General features: G+C 25.7%; 1 protein-coding gene across 1 annotated transcript in view; it reads right to left on the bottom strand.

Annotated features, from left to right (window-relative positions):
* LOC142323883 (uncharacterized) overlaps positions 1 to 20,693 on the bottom strand; it is a 620,757-nt gene extending 600,064 nt beyond the window's left edge. Inside the window, exon 1 of the mRNA XM_075364195.1 lies at positions 20,174 to 20,693. Coding sequence (XP_075220310.1) covers positions 20,174 to 20,422 — 249 coding nt within the window. The 5' untranslated portion in view covers positions 20,423 to 20,693. The remainder of the gene's footprint in view (positions 1 to 20,173) is intronic.
* Positions 20,694 to 22,063: the final 1,370 nt, after the last annotated feature.

Here is a 22,063-nt window from a genome sequence, read left to right as displayed (position 1 = left end):
CCTAATTGATGTGCGCTACATCTTATTCATGAATTTTAATACTCTTTTCTTTAACGAAAAAACAAAACAAAAATAAAATAGAGAGGCACAAATTCTATTGGAGGTTGATTTAGCAGAAAAAATAACCACAGGTTTTAACTCTTTGAATCTCTATAAAAGAACGCTTTAAAACAATGAAATACAAATTAAATTAAATAGCTGATCAGAAATGTATTTAGATTTTTAAAGCTATAATCCGAAGGATTCATTTTTTCCACTTTTATACATCACAAAATAGGCAAAAATAAGGAGGTACATAGAGCATGGTGGTTAATCTGGTCTCAAAGGGAGAAAATAATTATATAAATTTACAAAATTTGGAATATCCTACATAAAAAAAAGTAATTAAGATTAATGCATAAAATTAAATAAACCTGCCGGGTCAGTCAAGAAGTTAAACTCAAAATCAGAAGATTTTCGAACTCGAGAGTTCTAAGGTTCGAATCCTTGTAAAGGCAGTTGCTTTTATATAGATTTGAATGCTAAACTGTGGATAACAGTGTTCTTTGGTGGTTGGGTTTCAATTAACTATACATCTCAAGAGTGGTCATGAGTGTTCCGTACTACATGTTTACCGGTACAAATATATATATATATATATATATATATATAGTTTTATTTATACTAATATAAGGAGGAAAACGTATACGAGTAGTGAAATATACCGTGGATTAGGTATAACTTATACATAAGATAAATGATTGAATTGTTATAAAAATACTTGCTCTTAAGCAAAATTTAAAATTACTTTAAACGATAATTTTTTTTTTAAAGGAAGGATTTTGGTTACGGTCAAAAAAAAAAGAGGTGAAAAGATTAATCAATGGGAAACAGTCGAATAAATATCAGTATTCCGCAGACCTTAAAACTTAAATTTATTGGTCAAGTCACGGTAACTCTTTAAGTAAGAGTTCCTGATATTCCTAGTCTGTTGTTGAATGGAGGGCCAATTATCCGATAGTGCATTACCGTGGAGAAACAAGAAACAACATACTCGAAAGGGTGGTAATTTTGGAATAACCAGACGGAACTCTCAAAGAAATAATTTCGTTATGATGATAAAACATGTTATCCAAGTAACGATGGAGCCTCAAAAAGAGAGGCGAGCATTTTAGCCGCCCCAAAAATTAAAAATGATGTTGCAACCTAGTAAAACAACAGATGAAATCATGAAACTGACGATAAAGGTGAACGGATAATTTCATTAATAGAGTTGGCACCAATGGATGTGAACGACTGAAGGCTATTGGCAAATAATAAATAACCTTGGGATGAAGACTACTGAGGATTAAAAAACCTATACTTGGCTGTAAATCCATAATAGGTAAATAAATAATAAAAATAAAAATATGTCCTGCTTTTGAAAACAATATTTATTTTAAACTAGCTAAAACCGAATACGTTAATTATAATGGGGCAAATCGTAACTTATGTAGACGAGGGCGTTTTTATGGATCAGTGTGCTAAAAAATGTCTTACAGAATGTTACAATCATTTTTACTACACATACAGGATTAGATTACCACTTGATCAAAATTATTTGACTGAAAATTAACAAATTACATAACATGTTAGTCATTTTTTGTCAACGTATATGTTATACTGACATATTAATTGTTATTTAACTGACCAGAATGATAAGTTGTAGGTTGATATTTTCAAACAACAGTAATGTATGTTAAAAAGATTTTAAAATAGTATAGTAACTGAATGTTAAGGATTTAAAAAATAAATAATAACAATAAATCAATAAAATAAGTAACTAAGAAGAACTGCTGGAATAATAGTGAAAGACATTATGTTAAAAAAATAATAAGTGGTCTATTTATAATGAGAAGATATTGTACTAGTGATGTCAGATTCGTTAGTCAAGGAAATGCTACTTAGCTTGGACAGCTTGTAATTCCATACGATTAACACAACCAACATATATATATATATATATATATATAATTTTAAAGCAAAATATCTGAAGAGTTCGGATAAATTTAATAAACTTTTTTTTTAATATTAATAATTAGGTCGAATGCTGAATATTTGCAAAAGATTTACCACAGACAATTCATTTTCATAAAATTATAGAAAAAAGAACCAATCTCCCCGCGTTTTTAGTACACAAAATCTAGATTGGTGTTCTCAGATATACTAATGGGAGGGACGCCAAACCGATCTAATACAGAGTTATTAATCCCATTCAATCTATAAAAAATGGTACTTAAGTACTTTATTCTTCGTTAAAATACCTAAGCGTGGCTTTAATCAACTATTTTTTTTATTTATTCATCTTTTTTTTTAATTGATTGCTCTAAAGAAGTTAAACCTTTTAATGATCCGATAATTATTAGTAAATCCTTGGGTTATTAATTTAGATAAATTCTTTAAAAACATATTTATTACACTGCAACTTGATTTCAGATTATTTAATATAATTTTCACAATTTTATACATAAAATAATAATAAATCAATAAAGTGATAAATAATGAAAGATATCATGTTCAAAAAAAAAATCAATTTACTGTTAATGTAATACTTCATATTACGGTTTAAAGCGTATTCATTATTAAAAAAAAATTTCCAAACTGGATGAAAAGGGTTACAGCCCATTAAACTTTAATGTATTCACCGAAGAAAATTTTCATGTAACGTCTGTTTTACAGCCCAAATAAGGTTATATGAAATCTAATGAATAAGAATAGACTAAATTATTGGTCATATAATCAATCATAAGATAAAATAAATAGCAATAAATGTGTGTGTGTATATATGTGTATATATATATATATATATATATATATATATATATATATATATATATATATATACAGAAAAATTAAAATCGTAAATCAGTAACCAGATTACTTGAATATATTTGTTTAACTAAGAATTGAACCTGATACATGCAACAATGTTGACTGTTATTCATGTATTTAATTCTATAATGATATTATCTTTAATTACTTCTCTGAATTATATGAATTATCAAATAAAATAAAAACAAATAATTAAATAATAAATTAACAAATTAATGAGATAAAATTTAACAGTTGTTAAAATTTATAACATATACAAGAAATAACGAGTTTTATAGAAACTTGTTCGAGTGAATAGTTCAATACAAAAAACAAAGATTTATATCATATAAAACCAATATCTCTACCATTTAACCTTTACCACAAGCTCTATAAAGCAGATCTAGTCTTTTTCTAAAGAACCTTATTTTATTTAATCCCCTATGCAGTATTAAATCCTTACTAAGGATTCACTCACTCTTCCTTTACTTTATTACATTTTCTCATTCCTACGATAAAAAAACTAGGCCACGAATATTACTAAAAACATACTGACAAAATTATTATAATACATTTCTTAGTTATTTAAAAAAATAATAATAATAAATAAAAAATAATAATAATAGTTATTTAAAATAAAAAATCCAAATTAATTGTAAAAATAATGTGGTAGTACATATAATTTATCAATCAACAATATTACATGCGCAGATCTTAAAACTTTAAATCTTCTGCGCATATAAAAGGACACTGAATAATTTATTTTATAACTCAATTAATACAATTTTATCACAAATCGATAATAAGTATTCATAAAGTACATATAGATAATTTCGCCTTTTTACTTTAATAACAATAACAATTAACTTTAACTTAACAAAACAATTTAACTTTTCACGTTCTAATTCACCTTCCGTATTCAGTAAATCGAATAAACTGGAAGAATCCTGGACGATTATAGATAGTTGACTGTATTACATAAATATTTAATAAGTAGTTATGAAAAAATACCATTCCTCATACTGATCACATAAAGTTCAAAGAATTTATATTAAAATAAGTTAGAAAAGAGTTCCGACATATACGGTGTGAAATGAAATAAATAGAAAAAAAAAAAATTATTATTATTAAAATATTTTAAAAATACACTAAATTAAAATTAAATCAGTAAAATTTAAAAATACAAAATTTACAATTTATACTACACGAATAATTACGTATATATGAGAAAACACTGAGCGCGCGCGCGTTTGTGACATTGATATAAATTTAAACAGCAACCGAATAAAGGTTAATTTAAATGTAATAGCAATAAAAAGTAAACTTAGAAGTTGGATAATGCAAGTCACAAAATATTAAATTCAATTTAAAATAACTATTCTAAAAATATTTATAATCAATATTACATCTATTATATAAAACAAAAGATTTTTTATGTACGAGAATAAATAATATAGATATTCATCACGTAATATTATTACAACTATTAATAATTAATTAAAATATACATTGTAAAAAATGTTATAATTAATTTTATATTTGTAATATAGAAAATAGTCGATTTTTTACTAATATATCTTTAAAAATAAATAAATCACTATTGTTAATAATTAAAATCATAATTTATAAAAAAAGGCACATGAATAAATTAAATAATATAAAATAAATAATTTAAAAAAAACCATTAAAAGAAGTTTGATAAATTTTATGTTAACGTAATTATTTTTTCATAATTATAAAACGTTAATGAATAAGTGGTTATCAATTCAACTACTAATAATATTGAATGATTTATTTCAAATCCAGTAGAAACTTCAGTAAAATATACTAAACTAACTGTACTAATTATGTTTTATATCTTTGCCCATGAATGTAAAGCTGATAACACAGTTAAAAAAAAAAATGATAAAAAGAAACTCCAGATTGTCTCTCATTCCTTAATTTATATTCAATGTAATTTTATTTCATAAATTTATCTTTAAAAATACTCTTTATGGCTGATTTATAACTTGGTTCAACTTAAAAAAAAATTCGTAAAAATATATCCTAAAAAAAGGATTTTACGACGGTATGTTTTCCAATTTAAAAAAATAAAAACGGTTCGTTTAGATGAGGTAGTAAAACTTATTAATGGCACAAAAAAAAACAGTATATCTATTTTGTCACTAGTCCGACAAATAATGCAAACAGTTTATGATATCTTGTTACTTGCCAAAAACTTAGCGTAAATATATAGATGCGTAGTAGTTTTACTTGGAGTGTCTACAATATTATTAAGCATTTCTACTAGTACAGTGTACCGTGACAAAGTTGTAAGTAGCTAGAACCAAGTCGCCGGTTCAGCAATTCATCCACACCCGAGCGCCAACTGAGTTATCTAAACTTTGACCAGTAATTACTACACAGCTCTCAGATTCGCATTAACGCAGATATACGAGTATATATTTTTCAATAAAAAAATGGCTTAATACTTTTTTTTTGTTCTACTACCAGTATATTTACAATCGGCTCCTTAAGCGAAACCATAAATAAATCATTTGACAAGAAGCACGTGATAAAGGGTTCTTAAAGAACTCCCATAATAAGTAAATCATAATAATAGTTATCGATAATATTAAAGTTGATTAGAAAAAATATTTCTGTCTACAAAAACAAAACATTAATAAATAATAAAAACAAATAAATAATCAAACCAAAGAAAAATAAGGAAATAAAGTAGACAAGAATATCACTAGATTTGGCGTTGTTATTTATGAAACTGTCATTCAGTAGCCCCAAGTCAAGCACATGGAGAAGTTTCAACCTTCGGACATCCTTGCCGTTTATCAAGCAGATTGATTGCTAAGTGGTTGACCTGTTTTTCAAGCCGTTGTTGGTATTTAACACTGCGCTGTCTCACAACCTCACTAAACGTGAGAAGCTCCAGATATTCATGAATTTCATCATTCCGTGTGAACCATGGTACCTCTCCAATTGCTCTCGTTACTTTGTTTTGGAAGCGTTGTAAGATATCTATGTTGGTATAACTTGCTGTTCCCCACACCTCCACACCAGACTGGTCGTAGGATAACTTTGTAACTCACTACTATATTAGACAACGTGAGGCGTGAATTTCTCCGTAACAGCCGATGCTGTTCCCTATACTTCGCGTATAGTGTTTTCTTTTCATCCTCAAGTTGACACCTCCAGGTCAAACGCCAATCTAGGTGAAGTCCTAGATACTGCACACTCTTTGTTTGTGGAATCAAGACATCATCCATGTACACGCTGGGACAGTCACCCTTTCGCATGGCGAGTGTGAGCTTTGATTTATCCTGATTAACTTTAATCTTCCATTTTTTCTGCCGTGCGTAGACAAGGTCTAATGCCATTTGCAGCTCCCGCAAGGCTAGGTCTTCGTTAACGGCAAGGATAGCAGTGTCATCGGCAAATGTGGCGACGATGGAATCTTCCAGGGCTGGAAGTTCCGTTGTGAATATGGAATATAACACAGGACCTAGTACAAAGCCCTGAGGGACACCCGACCTAATGTCAAAGAATTTCGATTAATACTTAACAACAGTCGTTAATAACATAAACAGCTGTTGTTTTGCGATTTAGCTGTGTTTATTAAGTGTTGTTATATTTGATAATTGTGAAATAGATATTTGTACGAGATTATTGCGGACCTCGTTACGTATTTGGGAGAGAAAACAAAAACTCTTTTTTGTAAGGACAAAAATGTTAACATGTTGTTAATACTTAAGGATAATTAAATAAGATTGATAGATAGTACAAATTAAGAATAATATTAGGTAATCGAAATTTTAAATGTTACGTTATCTGTAAATAAGATTTCATACCTATTAATTAAACTAAACGTAATGAACTGTTAAAACTGTTCAGTGTTACACCGAAAAAAAAAGGACCAAAAAGAAATAATACATATATGAAAAAATAAACGCCAAAACCCTAATCCTTTTGGGTTTGGTGGTTATTCCTTTCTTGATTTCGTTTTCAATAACGAATCAGTTTCAATTTCAAATAAAACTTTTACCAGTAAGCTGTATACAATTGTCGTTGTACTGGTTATTTAAAGGGCGAAGAAATAAAAATTTGAACAGTACATACTTTCAAAATCTACGACTATATTAATCTTTTTAAATAATTCCGCCTAGGTTATTTTTAAATGATTAATTAATATTTTAGGAACATTAATTAATATATCCTAAAAATAATCAAGAAAATAAAAATAAAAAGCAAGGATTTTTATTCATTACAAAAGATATGCGTATTAAAACATTGTAGTAAATTATTAATTAAACTAAGATCAGTCGAAGCTGATAATCGTTTACAATATTATCATCGTTAATTTATCTTAATTAAAAAGACGACGTAATCGTTATTAGATTTCTATACCCAATTAACCTACAAATAAATCTAAAAGAAGTTGCCTAAGTATGAATACATAAATATTTTCTGTGTGAATGTATGTACGCGTGCGTGTATATATGCGTGCGTAGAAAGAGGTTGAAGTGGAAGGGGGTTAAGAGCGTTTTAATGACCTTCTTACGTACTTGCTACTATTATAAACACATTTTAAAATAACACAATGCTGTTTAAATACAACAACACTGTTTTATTACGACTACACTGGTATTATACATACAATAAATGCAACATCATATTTCTACATATATATGTATAATAAAATTAAATAAAATAAATACGAGCAAAAGATAGGCTTAAATGTAAATAATAATAAACTTACAGAAAATTATCTTCAACAGCACAATTTATGTATTATTCATTAGCAATAAATAAACAAATAAAAAGCATATTTTATGAAAATAATAAAGTATTAAGTATTTGTACTATTTAAGGAAACTTATAAAATTATCAAAAACAAGAATTCATACAAAAAAATATGTCGTTTAATATCGAAGGTAGATTAAAAAACTAAAAATATTTCTCTATGGTCTAATAAGACTTATGACAACATAGGTTTAAGGAAAGCTAAAACTTATACAATCTTTTATTTGTAAAATTAAAAATAAAATGAGTTAAAAAGTTCATTAAGAAAAACAATCTGAGAAAAAAAGGTGGATTCAAATCCTAGTAAAGACATTTATTTTTGTACGGATTTGAATACTAGATCGTGGATACCGGTGTTCTTTGGTGGTTGGATTTTAATTAACCACACATCTCTGGAATGGTCGACCTGAGACTGTACAATATTACACTTCATTTACATTAATACATATCACCCTCATCCATCCTCTGTATACTTTACGGTGGTTCCGGAGGCTAAAGAGAAAAAAGAGACAATTATTAGAGTATGAAAAAGGCCCCACCTGACCGCCATTCGAACGCGGACCTCCGGATGAAAAGCCGAGACGTTACCACTCCGCTATATGATCGGCGGAGATCAAATTTTATTGAAAACTAACGCTACATCGAAGATAATTACATGCATTTATTCATTAATTTAAGAGAATAATAATTTAATAAATTTTTTTGTAAATAATAATTATTAAACAATTAAATAAAATCTACACAGAATAGATCTTTAAATAATTCTCTTTAAGGTAGAATGAAAAATTTAAAAGGATGGTGGGGAATTTTTTTACCACAAACTTCCCTTTACGTGATGTAACCTGTTAACTCAAGTAAATGGAAACAAATTTACATTATCCTTCGTATCACATTTTAATTTTTAATCGAACTGAACAGCGAACTTGATATGCGATGAGATGGCAGGATATAACTTTTAAGTTGATCAGTTTGAATTATGTTTTGGAAGATTAAAATGATATGTTGAAAAGCGGATTTAAAACAGCTTTATAACTTTTTCATATAATGACTGTATTGGTTGCTTATTATATCCATAAATTGCCAGGAATAAATTTTATTACTTGAGATTATAAAATTAATAGTTGCTAATAGCAGAAGTTATTATTTACACAAAGAAGGTCGTTTGGAAGGCCTCCCAAAACAATTAAAAGAATATTATTTATTTATTTACTAAAATACACTAATACAAATCTGGCAAGGCTAAGGGATTTGTGACGAAAACATCGTAAATCATAAATAAGAATAGCATTTAAGTTTTACTCGTAAATAATAGTACAATTCTGTAATTAACATTTTTTCTTCTTTTTATACGATAATTTCGTATTTTATCTAAAGATAAAACATGGAAATATATATTTCTGTATTCATAAATTAGCACTGTTTACTACAAATACTTTAAGAAAAATTTTCTAACTTTTAAAATATTAATATAATAAGAAGAAAAGGAAATTTTGCCGTTTTCGAGGTCAAAAGCGGTTCGAAAATAAAATATAATCGCATCAGTTTTTTGTTTTTTGAAAAAAAAATTTAAATAGATTTTCCAACATTTTATAAAATTCTATTGCTAAATCACTAAATAGATTCACCTACGACTAAACAAAAAATTAATCTTTTTAAAGGAGTAATTAAACAAAATATGGTTCAAAAAATTAAATAGTTAAGAGAATTTTGAAAAAAAAACATGAAATATTATAAAAGCAAAAATCACAATTCGTCATAATTTTTAAAATTAATAATTTTTGTTAAAAGCTCGTATTATTAAAATACTCAGAAATTAAAATTGTAAAAGAGTATAAATATTAATAAAATGAAAGTTGTTGACACTGATATTACACAGGATTAATCAATGTAGAAATATATTTTTATTCCAGTTTATTAAAACATCAATTTCATGTTAACCAATAATCCTGTAAAATAATTTCTTTATCTAACAACATTACTGGTATTTTAATATTTATTTATATGTAAAATTTTACTACTAAAAACCGAATATTACTAAACAATATTAAAAAAATAACTGTTACCTTTAAAAAAAACAACACCCAAGCTGTTTTAAATCAATAAAACGTTTTTGATGTAAAATTAAAATTCACATTGTTCAGTTTCTCATCAAGACCAACTGAATTAATTGCTAATCTAAAATACATAGCCTCAGATAGTTACGTATATAAACTTCACGAATTAAAAAATTAAAACTTAATTTATATTCTCCAGTTTTTTTTTTACATTTAATTATTCAACCGCAGGAATATAAGGAAATAAAAAATGAATAATATTGAAATACTTGTAACAGAATAAATATTATTTTTATTTGTAATATTATACACCAAACACGCGAAACTCGGTAATCATTATTTATATATCTAACAGGTTTACGGTAATTAAACAATAAATATAATATTTTGAATTTCCGTCTTTCATCTTCATCAATAAAATTATAGGATTTAAATTCCACTCAAGATTGTCATCGACATTTCTCACACTACAAAATCATTTATTTCTCGTCTTCTTAATTATCATCATCACCACGTAAAAAGCAACTATAATTGAAAGGTTATTTTAGATTATTAAGAAAAGACCGGTTGAAATTTTATTAATCATTAATTTTAACTGTACAAGTAAAGGTTATATAAATAATTTAATAAAATTCAACTTTTTTTTTTTCTATAATTAACTAAACTAACACTTTGAAGTTTATATTTTTAATTGTATAACTTAAATTGAACAAGCAGAATGTTAAAAAAGGAGAAAATATTGATATACATAAATTTAAAAAAATAAATAAATATATTTCTTTCTCACTAAGATGACTGACTCCTGTGCGCTTTTTTTATGTACTAAAAAAAAACTTTAACATAAAAATTCACCAGAAATCAGTATTAATTTCTACCGGTAAATCATATACGAGAGGAATTTTTAAGACGAAAATAACATGATATGATTCAAAGCTACTGTTTATTTGTTTGCCCATATTACTTCTTCTAATTGGATTTTTTTTAGAGTAAATGATACATAACTTATAACTTATTCATTTACTCAAATATTTAAAATATTTCAATATAACTTTCAAGAAAATTTTATGTAAAAAAATAAAAATAAAAAAAATAAATAAATTCCTTCATTTCAGACCTCAGCTCAAATTCGATAGTAGTTAAATTTTTCTAGTATTCTTTGTTTTTTTTCATCAGAAAAATGTTTATTTCCTTTTACGTTTGTTACGAATAGTTTTTTCAGGCGATAGTTTTTTTTTTGTAAGCACACCTATATTTTGAGTAAATAAAAATAAAAAAACATTTAAAAAAATTATTTTTCAATCCCTTTAATTTTAACATTTTAGAGTTGACGGAAAATTAAAGATTTTGTTGGCTTTTTACGTGGCGCACCGACTCCAAAACGGCTAAATTTAAAAGTTATTAATTAAAAAATTATGCTTGCAATTATTATGGTGATAATTCTGAGCCGATATAAATAAGAGTTTAATTGGATTCCTTTAAAAAGTTTTTTTAAAATTAACTACAGGTTAATTATAAGTCAAATAATAAATAGCTACCCAAATAATAAATAAGCTACTTTGATTGTAGCTTATTTCTTATAGCACCCCATGATTCCGAAAGGGTTACCGATGGATTCATAGATAAATTTTCGTAAATCAAAAAAAGACTATGCACTGTATAGGATAAATTGGTCGAGTTCTTTTCAAGAAAACACAGGAACACATTCCGAGAACTGAGCGGAACCATTCACTAAATGCAACTAATTAAACTTTTTTTATTTAGGTTTTACGGACATTCTTTACAACGCAGTTCGAAAGGTATACAGCAAAAGCTGAACGACTTTGCATTAATCCGAGCAGTTCGTAGCAGTATTCCAATAATATTTTTATTTTATCCAGTAATAAAAAGTTACGTGGTTAAAAAAAAACTGCTGAGAATCTCTCCGATTCGCACCAATTGTTAATTTAAATTATCTAATGTAAATAAATAATATAAAGGATACAACAGAGTTCGTTGTTATAACAGAAAATTATTTTACCACAAATCCAGTATGCAATATCTCCGACCTAGTTCATATAACCTAACCTAACTGGATATTCTGATCGTGAATCGGACAAGCAAACTCCATTGTAAATAAGGTTAGAATACGTTTTCCTTTAAATGGAATAAATCAAAATGAATTTCCGACTAAAAACTTAGTTTTAAAACAGAATGTTTTAAAACATTAGTTTTATTTAGTTATTAGTTTTATTTTTTAAACTATATGAACAACGGTTAATAAAAATCTAATTACTATACCATTATTAAAAATAAAGAAATAAATATGTATATACAAATTCTAGATCTCATCTTAAACGTTAAGTTAATTTTGTTGACAGTACACATTTTTATTTCTTTAATGATTTACTTTATCGCAATTTCCTTGAATAATTGGATTTCATCTTATCTATCAAGTGTAATAAAATAAATACTGCATGCTACTTATGTGAATATATCGGGAAATAAATAGTACTTATAAGTTAATAAACTCTCCATCATCTTAAATTAAACTTAAGATTTAATTAGATATTAAAAAAAGTTGCTTATATCATTTAAATGTAATAGATACTGTGCGTAGTATATTATTAAGTAATTGAATTAAAAAATAATTTCTAAATTAACAACATAAATAACTACATCAGTTTAAAATAAAAAAATCATTTATTTTTTCTCAATAAAAAATTACTAAAATTTTAATTTTTATATACAAAGAAAAAAATCGAATGCATAAATGTACGCATTAATAAAAGTTGTGAACCAATTTTCATTAAAACTGGTCCCTTGGTTCTCGAAATATCAGGAATATAAATTTAATATAAACAAATTTCAATAAAAACACACAATTTTTTTTTTTTTTTGTAACTTGGACGAAACAAAATCCAGAGAAGGAAAAAATTAAGTATCTTAAACAAAAAGAGGAAATAGAATTATCAATAATATTTGCGGTTGAAATAATAATATGATTTTTACCGTAGAATAAAAAAATCTATACGTACAAATAAAACCAGTGACCAATGAAAAATCTAGTAAGACTTTCCTCAACGAATCTTCTTCTTCTTATTATTATTATTATTACTGTTCTTTCAATTATTATTTCATTTCAAGTTATATCTCTAACTTCTCTTAGCACAGATTATTACTTATTACATATTTGTAACACATATTAAGGTATTACTGTTTGATTCACGTAGTATGTTAGTCATAATTTATAGTCTTGTATAACGTGGTCTTGTATTCCTTTTCAGTATCTGCTACAATTATAAAGTTAAACATTTTTATAATTTTAAATTTCAAAAAAAATTTTATAAATCTGCAGTTGGCGTAAATGAGTTTGCAATAGTTTTAATAAATCTCTGCTACATACGCTAAAAGTTAATAAAATTTACTTTGGCAGTTTTATGGTTCTTTTGTCAATTATAAACAAATTAGTTTTTCCATAATGTTTGGGTCTTACAATTGATTTACAAAATTGATATCTATATAATTTATGCATTTTAGTAAACCTTACATCAGTGCGTTTGAAACAATTTGTTAGCTAATACCGTTCTTGCGCAATTATAATTACAACATTTTAATTTTGACGGCCATTCGTATATTTTTGTAATCCTCTAACTACGCTTAATCCGAATCAAAATCCGATACAAAAAGAATATAAAGTAGCAAAAAGGTGAGACATTTACTTAAGTGAGTTTTTCATCAATTTAATCTGATGATTTTGAGATTATAACCTAGAAACGCGTAGTTAAATTGATCAATAATTAAAAAAAAAAGGTTTGTTAATATCAAAAACGTTATAACTGAAATAAATTAGAGATAAAAAGTCTGTTTAGAGTTTATACGGATATAATTTTGGCAAATAAATATTTTAAATCGATGTAAAATAATAAACTGAAAAAGAATTTTATGATATTTTTTTTGTTACATTAAACACGTAATAAATCTCTTCAATAACAATATTCATACTGACATCACATGCAAGTACGTTATTTTTAACAAAATTGTATTTTATACTACAATGATAAATTTTATCATACTTTTAAAAACAATACAAGTTAAGCTTTAAATCTAACTGATTTTTTTCACGTTTATGTAGCTATTAATAAAAATTAAAAGTTCAATACAAACCAAACCTAACTTAGAACAATTAGTACTACTACTTTTATTACTATTAACGACCCATAATTTAATAGAAAATACTCTGGTCACGTTGTCATGGTTACGACTGGCGCCGCGTCTGTAAAAGCCAACATTAAACCGTATATGGCTATTTATTTTGATTTTTTTTTTAATTCTAACGAGCGAAAAGTCTATTATCTTTATATAAATAGAAACACTTGATAGCAAATAACTCAAATATAAATACATACTATCTACGGAATCAAACAGATAAGACACAATTTGTTTTTTAAAACGGTGTTAAAATTTCTGAAAATATTTTTATCAATGAAAACCGCGCACAAACATAGAGGCCGATTGTCTAATAGCACTAGCTGAAAAAGCCCAGTATCTTATTTTTGAAACAATTTTATTAATACAATAATATTTTTAAAACAATATTTAGACTTCAATAAACTTATTTAAATAATAGAGAAGGGTTAAATCACTCTTACATATGTATATACTCGAACCTGATAAGTTCGCAAGTTTTGCAAAATCACATCATGCCCTAACGAAAACCTGACCATATGTATGTGTGTGTGTATCTATATATATAGAAAGTCGTGGTAATTTGCATTAATTATATAACACCTTATTTTTAATTTATTCGTTGATTCACAACACAAATGAATTAGATAAAACATAAATATTACACGAAAAAACAAACCGTTTATTAATATTTATAATAGAAGTACTTCCGTTGTGCTATTAATTATAATGCATAATAAACAGTAATATGAGGCCTCCATAAATTAATTCATTTGTACGATTTTTTTACAGACTTTTCGAAGAAAAGTACGGTATTACTTTCAGTCGCAAGACGGGATTGGTGTAGGGTGAAATTGTATTGTCTTTACGTTTTAGGTATGAGGAGTACGAAAATACTTAAATTGTGATTTCCTTATACGCATATTTATTTATAGACTTATGTATACATTTTTGTGGCTAGAAAATCTCCAAAACTACTGGATTAATTTCATTTAAATTTAGCAGTGTACCGGAAGTTGTGCGTGTGAAAATTTGATGAAAAATGGTCGAGTCGTTCCTGAATTACCCTTAATTTAAGATCGACAACAGGCAAAATAACCTCAATTTCCAATCGCACGGTGGGATTGGGGGTGAAAATGAATTTTCTTTACATTTTGAGGTATGATGATTACAGAAATACCATTCATGTATAAAATATTGTGGTTATTGAAATTTAGATACGCTGCAGTATGTGTATCTGAGGTTGTGCATGTGAAATTTGATGAAGATCGAGTGATTCTTCAGTTATGCTCAATTTGGGTTCTACAACAGACAACATAAGTTCAGTTTGAGGTTATGTTGACTTTGTATCGGTGTATTTTTTCACACGCGCTAATGCAGCGAGTCAAGTGGTGGGTGAGGTTAAACTTGATGATTGCGTGTAGGGTCTACTTATACAAAAATAGTGTGGGCGTCGGAAACTAAGTCGGTTTCTGCACAAGAGTTTATTTTTAATATTCTTTTATATACTTAATAAATTATTTTTATTATATAATAGCAGTACGATGATTAATACAGAATTAGTAAATACCCGACTGTACCAGTAGCGTTTAAATTGTAAAAAAAAAAAACACCAGTACCTGACTTGACGGTCAGCGGTTTGCGTTGTCGAATCATACCAGTAGTTAGTTATTATGAGTGAAATTAAACAAATGTAATTAATTACTTAAAATGGATGCGGGTCGAAAGAAATGTTTTAATTAAATGTATGCTAACCGTTAAAATTTTTTTTTTAGTAATCATTTTTTCATTTCTTAGCTACAAGTTAAAAAAAATGAATAGACTTGTTCATTATACGGGTGCCAGTTTAATTTGTTCTTCTACTTTAATGCAATGAACCAATTAATAAAAATATATATTTATATTTAAGTGACTTTGGATGGTTAAATTCCGAATCATGAACCTATGTTAAAAAAAGCCCACATAAATCACAAAACTTATTAAACAAATAAAAGCTTGAAAATTATTCTTTCTGGATATATTAAAATTCGAATACGTCTTGTATCATTTGAGTAATATATATGGTTTTATACGCTCCTATACCATCTTCCGTAACAAAGTTTTTAAAAAATTCAGTGATGTTGAAATCAATTTCAAATGTTATGGAAAATTTTTTACAAAATATCCAATAAAAATTATAAATAAAATAAACAATACTATCGATTTTATATAATATAATAACGCTTCAATAGAAAATAAACATTTTCAGACAAGCGGTAAATAAATTTATGATTTTTTATACTTTCACAACTTCATATTGTTAAATATATTATTTTAAAACATTCAAAATTTTAAAAAAATTATTTTTAATTAAATCTGTTTATTTTCTAAAATAGGTTTAAAATAAAATTGGATTTATTTTATAATTTTTTTTTACCGTTTTAACACAATCTTTGAACTCAATAAAAATGTTTTTCTTTTTTAATTACATATTTATGAAGACGTAGTAACAACCAAACAGCTATTTTATTATTTATTTTTTTTTTAATTACTGAATCAACAGATAAATGGCTATATGTGTTTTTTAATGATTATTTCGTTTTTAAAATAATTTTATAATTTTAAGATTAAGTTGTTAAAATTATGACAATACTTTACAAATCCATCGTATAAAAATATATATTTAACGTTAATTAAAAATATTTTTTTTTTAAATTAAAAAAAATTGAAAAGCATTCATGTAAAAAAAAACAAGATGTTTTATATTTAACAGCAGAGCAATATGATAAACTAAACGTAAAACAAGATAAAGTTTTATACTTTGAATTGTACGGCTGATTCTAATGGTTTATCCTTTAAACATAACGGGACAAAATTTAAAAATAAAATGTTGATACAGATATTAAGGATTTTATAAAAGAGTAAAACGTAATAAGTTAGTAATTCCAACGGGTAATGTTATAAATATTCAAGATATAACATAACGGTAAATCTAATCTCCAATATTTAAAATAATTTAACAGTTGTATCTTATCGCTTCTATTAATATTATTATTTTAACTAATGAGTAATCGAATAACTAAAAAATTATTTAACTAGCAATAGTATTTTAAAACAAGCTAAGGCATTGGTATTTTATTTTTTATGATAATTTATAATCTGGAATAGTATGGGCAACTGAAATTTGTTTGTTTCTTCCAAATGTTACGGTTCAGAACATAAATTTAAACAATCGCGTAAACAAATAATGTAAATTTTACCGTTTTAATGTTCTATACATAAAAAAGAGCAATTATCTTTTTTTAAATTTCAGTCAATAATTTTGTCTTATATATATATTTCAAAAAATAAACATTAATAATTTATATTTAAATAAGAAAAACAATAATGAGATACAGGTTGTATAAATCTGAACAATTAAAAATATATATATATATAAATTATAAAACATTTTTACGCAAGAAAATCAACCACATAGACATTTTTCCCGTTCAACGTTCATTGTACTTTTTTTTTAAATCAGAAATAGCATTTTGTTTTCTATAAAAAAAAGCAAAGTAAAAGTCTTTCAAATTTTCTTTTAGCAAATGTAGATTTAAAACTACTTTTTTAAAGAAAAAATATATATAAATGTATTTAGAAAGGCGTAATTACGTAAATATAATTTTAATAATATTATAGCACGTGTTTTTTTGTTTTTTCTAAACTTTATAAGTAAAAAAGCAAAATAAATAAAATACCATCAATTAACTTATTTTCCCTTCTATATGTACTAGATTTTTAAAAGAAAATTAAATCAAAAAAGCCAAAATACTGGAGGTTACTTTTTAGTTTTTTACACGGCAAATTTTAAAAATTATTATTGTTAAAAAAATTAATTTTTTTTTTTAAAATTCTTTTTTGATAAGTAATAATTTTGAAAATAATAAACACAAAATTTTTTAACATAAATAAAGATACAGAAAACATGTGATTATCTGTTAAAAATATTTTAGTTTTCCATTATATTTTTTTAATAGGGCACAATTGGAGGTATTTTAGCAGAAAATTTTTTTTTCCAAAACGTTAACTGTTAAAAGATGTTCTACCGGACAGGTTTTAAAAAATAATTCTCAAATACTTAGTATATAAATTAGTTTAAATATGTGCAAAAAATATAATTTTTGATTTTATATCTATTTTTTCTAAAAAAAAATAAAGAAGGGGAAGAACTAATTCTTACGGGTCAACAATGAAGTAGAGCGTTAAACAATTTTATCCAACACGAACAAAAAGTGCTCAGATAATTTATATTACTTTCCTGTAATAAATAAAAGACAAAATAGTCTTAATAATGCTTTAAAATACTGTTACAGATATTATTTCAAGAGGACTTCATTAAAACCGTCACACTTATTAAATCAAATAATTGTACTACTAAAGCAAAGATGCATGTAATAAAAATTGGTACAATCTTTTTTTGGCATTTTTCAAATTAATATACTACGACTTGGAAAAAAGTAATAAATTTAATAAACAATTATTTCTCTTACTAATAAAAGTGCCGTATAAAGTATAAACCAAAGCTATACAGAATTGTTATAGATAAATTAAATAATTGATAACTACTATTACACTATCCCGTTGAAAATAATTTCAATTTAAAAAAACAATGTTTACAAATCTTTCATTGAATAAACAAATTATTGTTAACGGAAAAAAAACATTTAACAACTAATTTAGTTAATCTACTAAATAAACATAATTGAAAACAAATAACTTCTTTTAACAGTCTACATACATCTCAATACGGAAAACTAATCAAAATTAATTGCAACTAAAAAGAAAAAAATCATTAACCTACAAGAAATTATTGATTTAATAATGCACATAAATCAAATTAATTTAAATCACATTTCACTAAATAAAATTAAAAAACAATACTAAATATGTATTTGAAGGTTACCTTATCAAAAAATGTACTTATGGCTTTTTTTTTATTAAAAATAGATAGATAGCTTTTTTCAATAAGAATAATATATAATAATTTTTAAAACCATAATTTTTTTTTTTAATTATTGAATATACTTTTAAAGAAATAATGACAAGCATCTTGAATAAAAGTACTTTAAAGTTTTTAAAATAAAGCAAAAATAAATAAAAAAAGGGTTCTTTTAACCTAATAAAAAAAAAATTAATACTTATTAAAAATTAAAGCTTATAATTTTGTTAAAAACCAATCTTTTATGGATCATAAAACAGTAATAATTACTATTTTAGATATAACTAATTAAAATAGTAAATAATTATTTAAGTTATACCAGAAAAAAAATTATACTAGATATAAAATTTATAAAAACACTTTTCTTAGGCCAAAAATATAAAATTATATTAACATTGGATTTAAAAAAAACACATTACTTTCACGAATTTTAACCATCCAAATCAAAGCAAATTAAAAAGAATATTTATCTACTCTACAAGACAATAATAATAAAAAAACTTAAAAAATAAAAAATATAGTACATAACATAATTAAAACATAAAACTGAGTAACACCGCTATTAAAAATGATTATACTATTAGCAAAGCATTATATACTTGATAGCCTACTTAACATTTCGTTAATTTATTTTTTTTAGCTTTAAAAGTATTCTAAAATCATTTAAATCATGATAAATGTCAAATAATGACGTTTTAAAGCATTTTAATTCACAAATAAAAGTTAATTTTAGAAATAAAAATAACACAGTGACACTGGGAATTATAATTTTTTAAATATACTTATGTTTAGCAGTATTTAGGTATCACCTATGTTGTTATTCAATTATTACTATTTGTAATAATTGAACTCAAAATTGACTTCTTTATATTTGCAGACAGATTTAAGAAAAAAAAATTTAACGAAAATAAAAGAAACGGGATCAGTGATTTTTATATAAACACATAAAGTTACTCATTAAAAAAAGTTATGTACAATACATTAGCATAAAAATATATACAGGACTCAAATTGTAAAATAAATTTCTTGTACAATTTTTTATGCCAAAAATTAATCAATTAAAAAGGCACTCGTTCCACTATAAATTTTGATTTATTACGATTAATTTTGTTTAATCTACACGAACTAAATTTTAGTGTACAATACAAATTAAAAAACTTCAACAGAAAAATTTTAATTATACCTACTCGTTCGTCAGTTTTTATAAATAAAGTTTGTCTAGTTTTATTTTGATGAAATTGTTTTCATGTTGGAATCGTATAAAATCAATTTGTAACACAAATTATAGCATCAAATTAATTTGAAAATTTCATCTAAACTATTCAAAATAATTATTTAAAATGCAATCGAATTAAATTTTGTTGTAGCGTACCTCAAGATCCTCATATGTCCGGAACGAAAGAATAGCGAATCCATCAATGACATCCTCTTCAAAAAGCGGTTCCTTAGATTTTTTCCGGCGACTCGGAGGCGGAGGTCGTTGGGGCTTGTCTCTAGTCGGTGATTCGTCCTCACCGCTATCGCCTATGAAACCTTTTCCTTCCCGTTTCTGAGCTTGCATGCGCTGGGCCCTTTCTCGCCTTCTATTTCTTTGAGTCCTTTGTTTCACTTCGTTTTCCATCTTACCTCATTTTCCACAGCACTGATACACCACAAAGCACCACCACGCACCAACACACTTTGTTTGGGATGGCTGATCGGCAGCCGCGGCGGCATCGACTCTAAAATGGCCGCCCGCGATACTTTTGCTCGGTTAGCTGCCCATCAGGCATCTATCCGTACACCACACAATAAAACACATTTATGCACAAACCACTTAACACTCTGTACACCATTATCCTCCGCGAAATTACGACAAGACAGCTAAACAACGGATACACAACAGCACACGACACAACAGACAAAGCACAGAGAAGAGAATGAATGTACTGAGTCGCAAAGGTACCAACCTAACGCACCGTAAAGACCCCGTCTCACTACACCGACACAACTAACAGCTCTAGCAGCAGCTGCTCTCTCTGGTGCCGCTTAGAAAAATTAATACCCATTCATTTCTTCGATTGATTCGTCGAGTATGAATAGTGCCGATTAGTGTGCTCCACTTAACTTTGACGCTTTAACTGTATTTTAACAAACTATTCCTACACATAAGAACTATCATTATATTTAACTATTATTATTTCATTTCTATTATAATTATTTTGAAAATACACAAAATGATTAGATTACATCAACAACTACGTTCAAGCAACTCCATTTCACTTGGTCTGTACATAAATACATTTTAATGTCGTGGAACAACAGTTGGCACATACTCGTTTCATTTAGTCATGAATTTATTAATTCGGTGAGTATACATAATTTTATACTATTATTTAATAGTCGTAAAATTTAATTGTTATAAATTACTATATCTCTTGTTTGTATTAATCTAATCAATATTAACACTTACTTATATTTAAATATTGTTATTTAATATAGCTCCTTCTGTATCTTAATTGTTTTTATCATTACACAAAAAAATTATGAACTTAACAGTCTTATTAAACATTTAAATTTTCACATTGTTTCATTGTGACAACGTAATAGTAATAATCATTAAATTAAATTTAAAAAAATCGTTCCTAAATATTTAAAATAAAATATATATATATATATATATATATATATATATATATATATATATATATATATATATATATATATATATATATATAGAATAATTAAAGCTTTTGAATCAGATAAATGAAAAAAGTAAGTAATTTTCAAAAATTAAATTTGGAGAATTTTCAGTGTAATGGAAGTATTAAAAATTTTATTTATCTTTTAGATAAGATTAACCAGTTGTTTGTTTATACATTCCGTCTTTTTTTTTTTTATTTCAACCCAATTGCCTTATTTAAAATAATTTCTGTCATCGTACAAAAAAAAATCGCTCTTCCCTGATTAGTTTGATCAACTGGTTTCACCCTTCGTAAAAACTGTAATTGTTAATATATGGTATTGATGATCCATCTGCTAGTTTCTAAATAAATTAATGTTTCCCAAGTTAATTTACTAGAATCGGCTAAAAATAATTTTTCACTTTTTAAAAAAAATTAAACTTCGTCATAAAAAATATCATGAAATTTTGATTAAAAAATAATATATATATATAAACTAAAGAAATATAAATAACTCGCTTTAGAATGACATGAGAAATTTCTTTCAAAAAGCTTTTTCAGAGGTAATTTTACAGTTCCTGCCTGGTCTACTTCGTAAT

Source organism: Lycorma delicatula, chromosome 4 (assembly GCF_047948215.1).
Source record: "Lycorma delicatula isolate Av1 chromosome 4, ASM4794821v1, whole genome shotgun sequence".
Lineage (NCBI taxonomy): Eukaryota > Metazoa > Arthropoda > Insecta > Hemiptera > Fulgoridae > Lycorma > Lycorma delicatula.
This window is presented reverse-complemented; position numbering and strand designations above follow the sequence as displayed.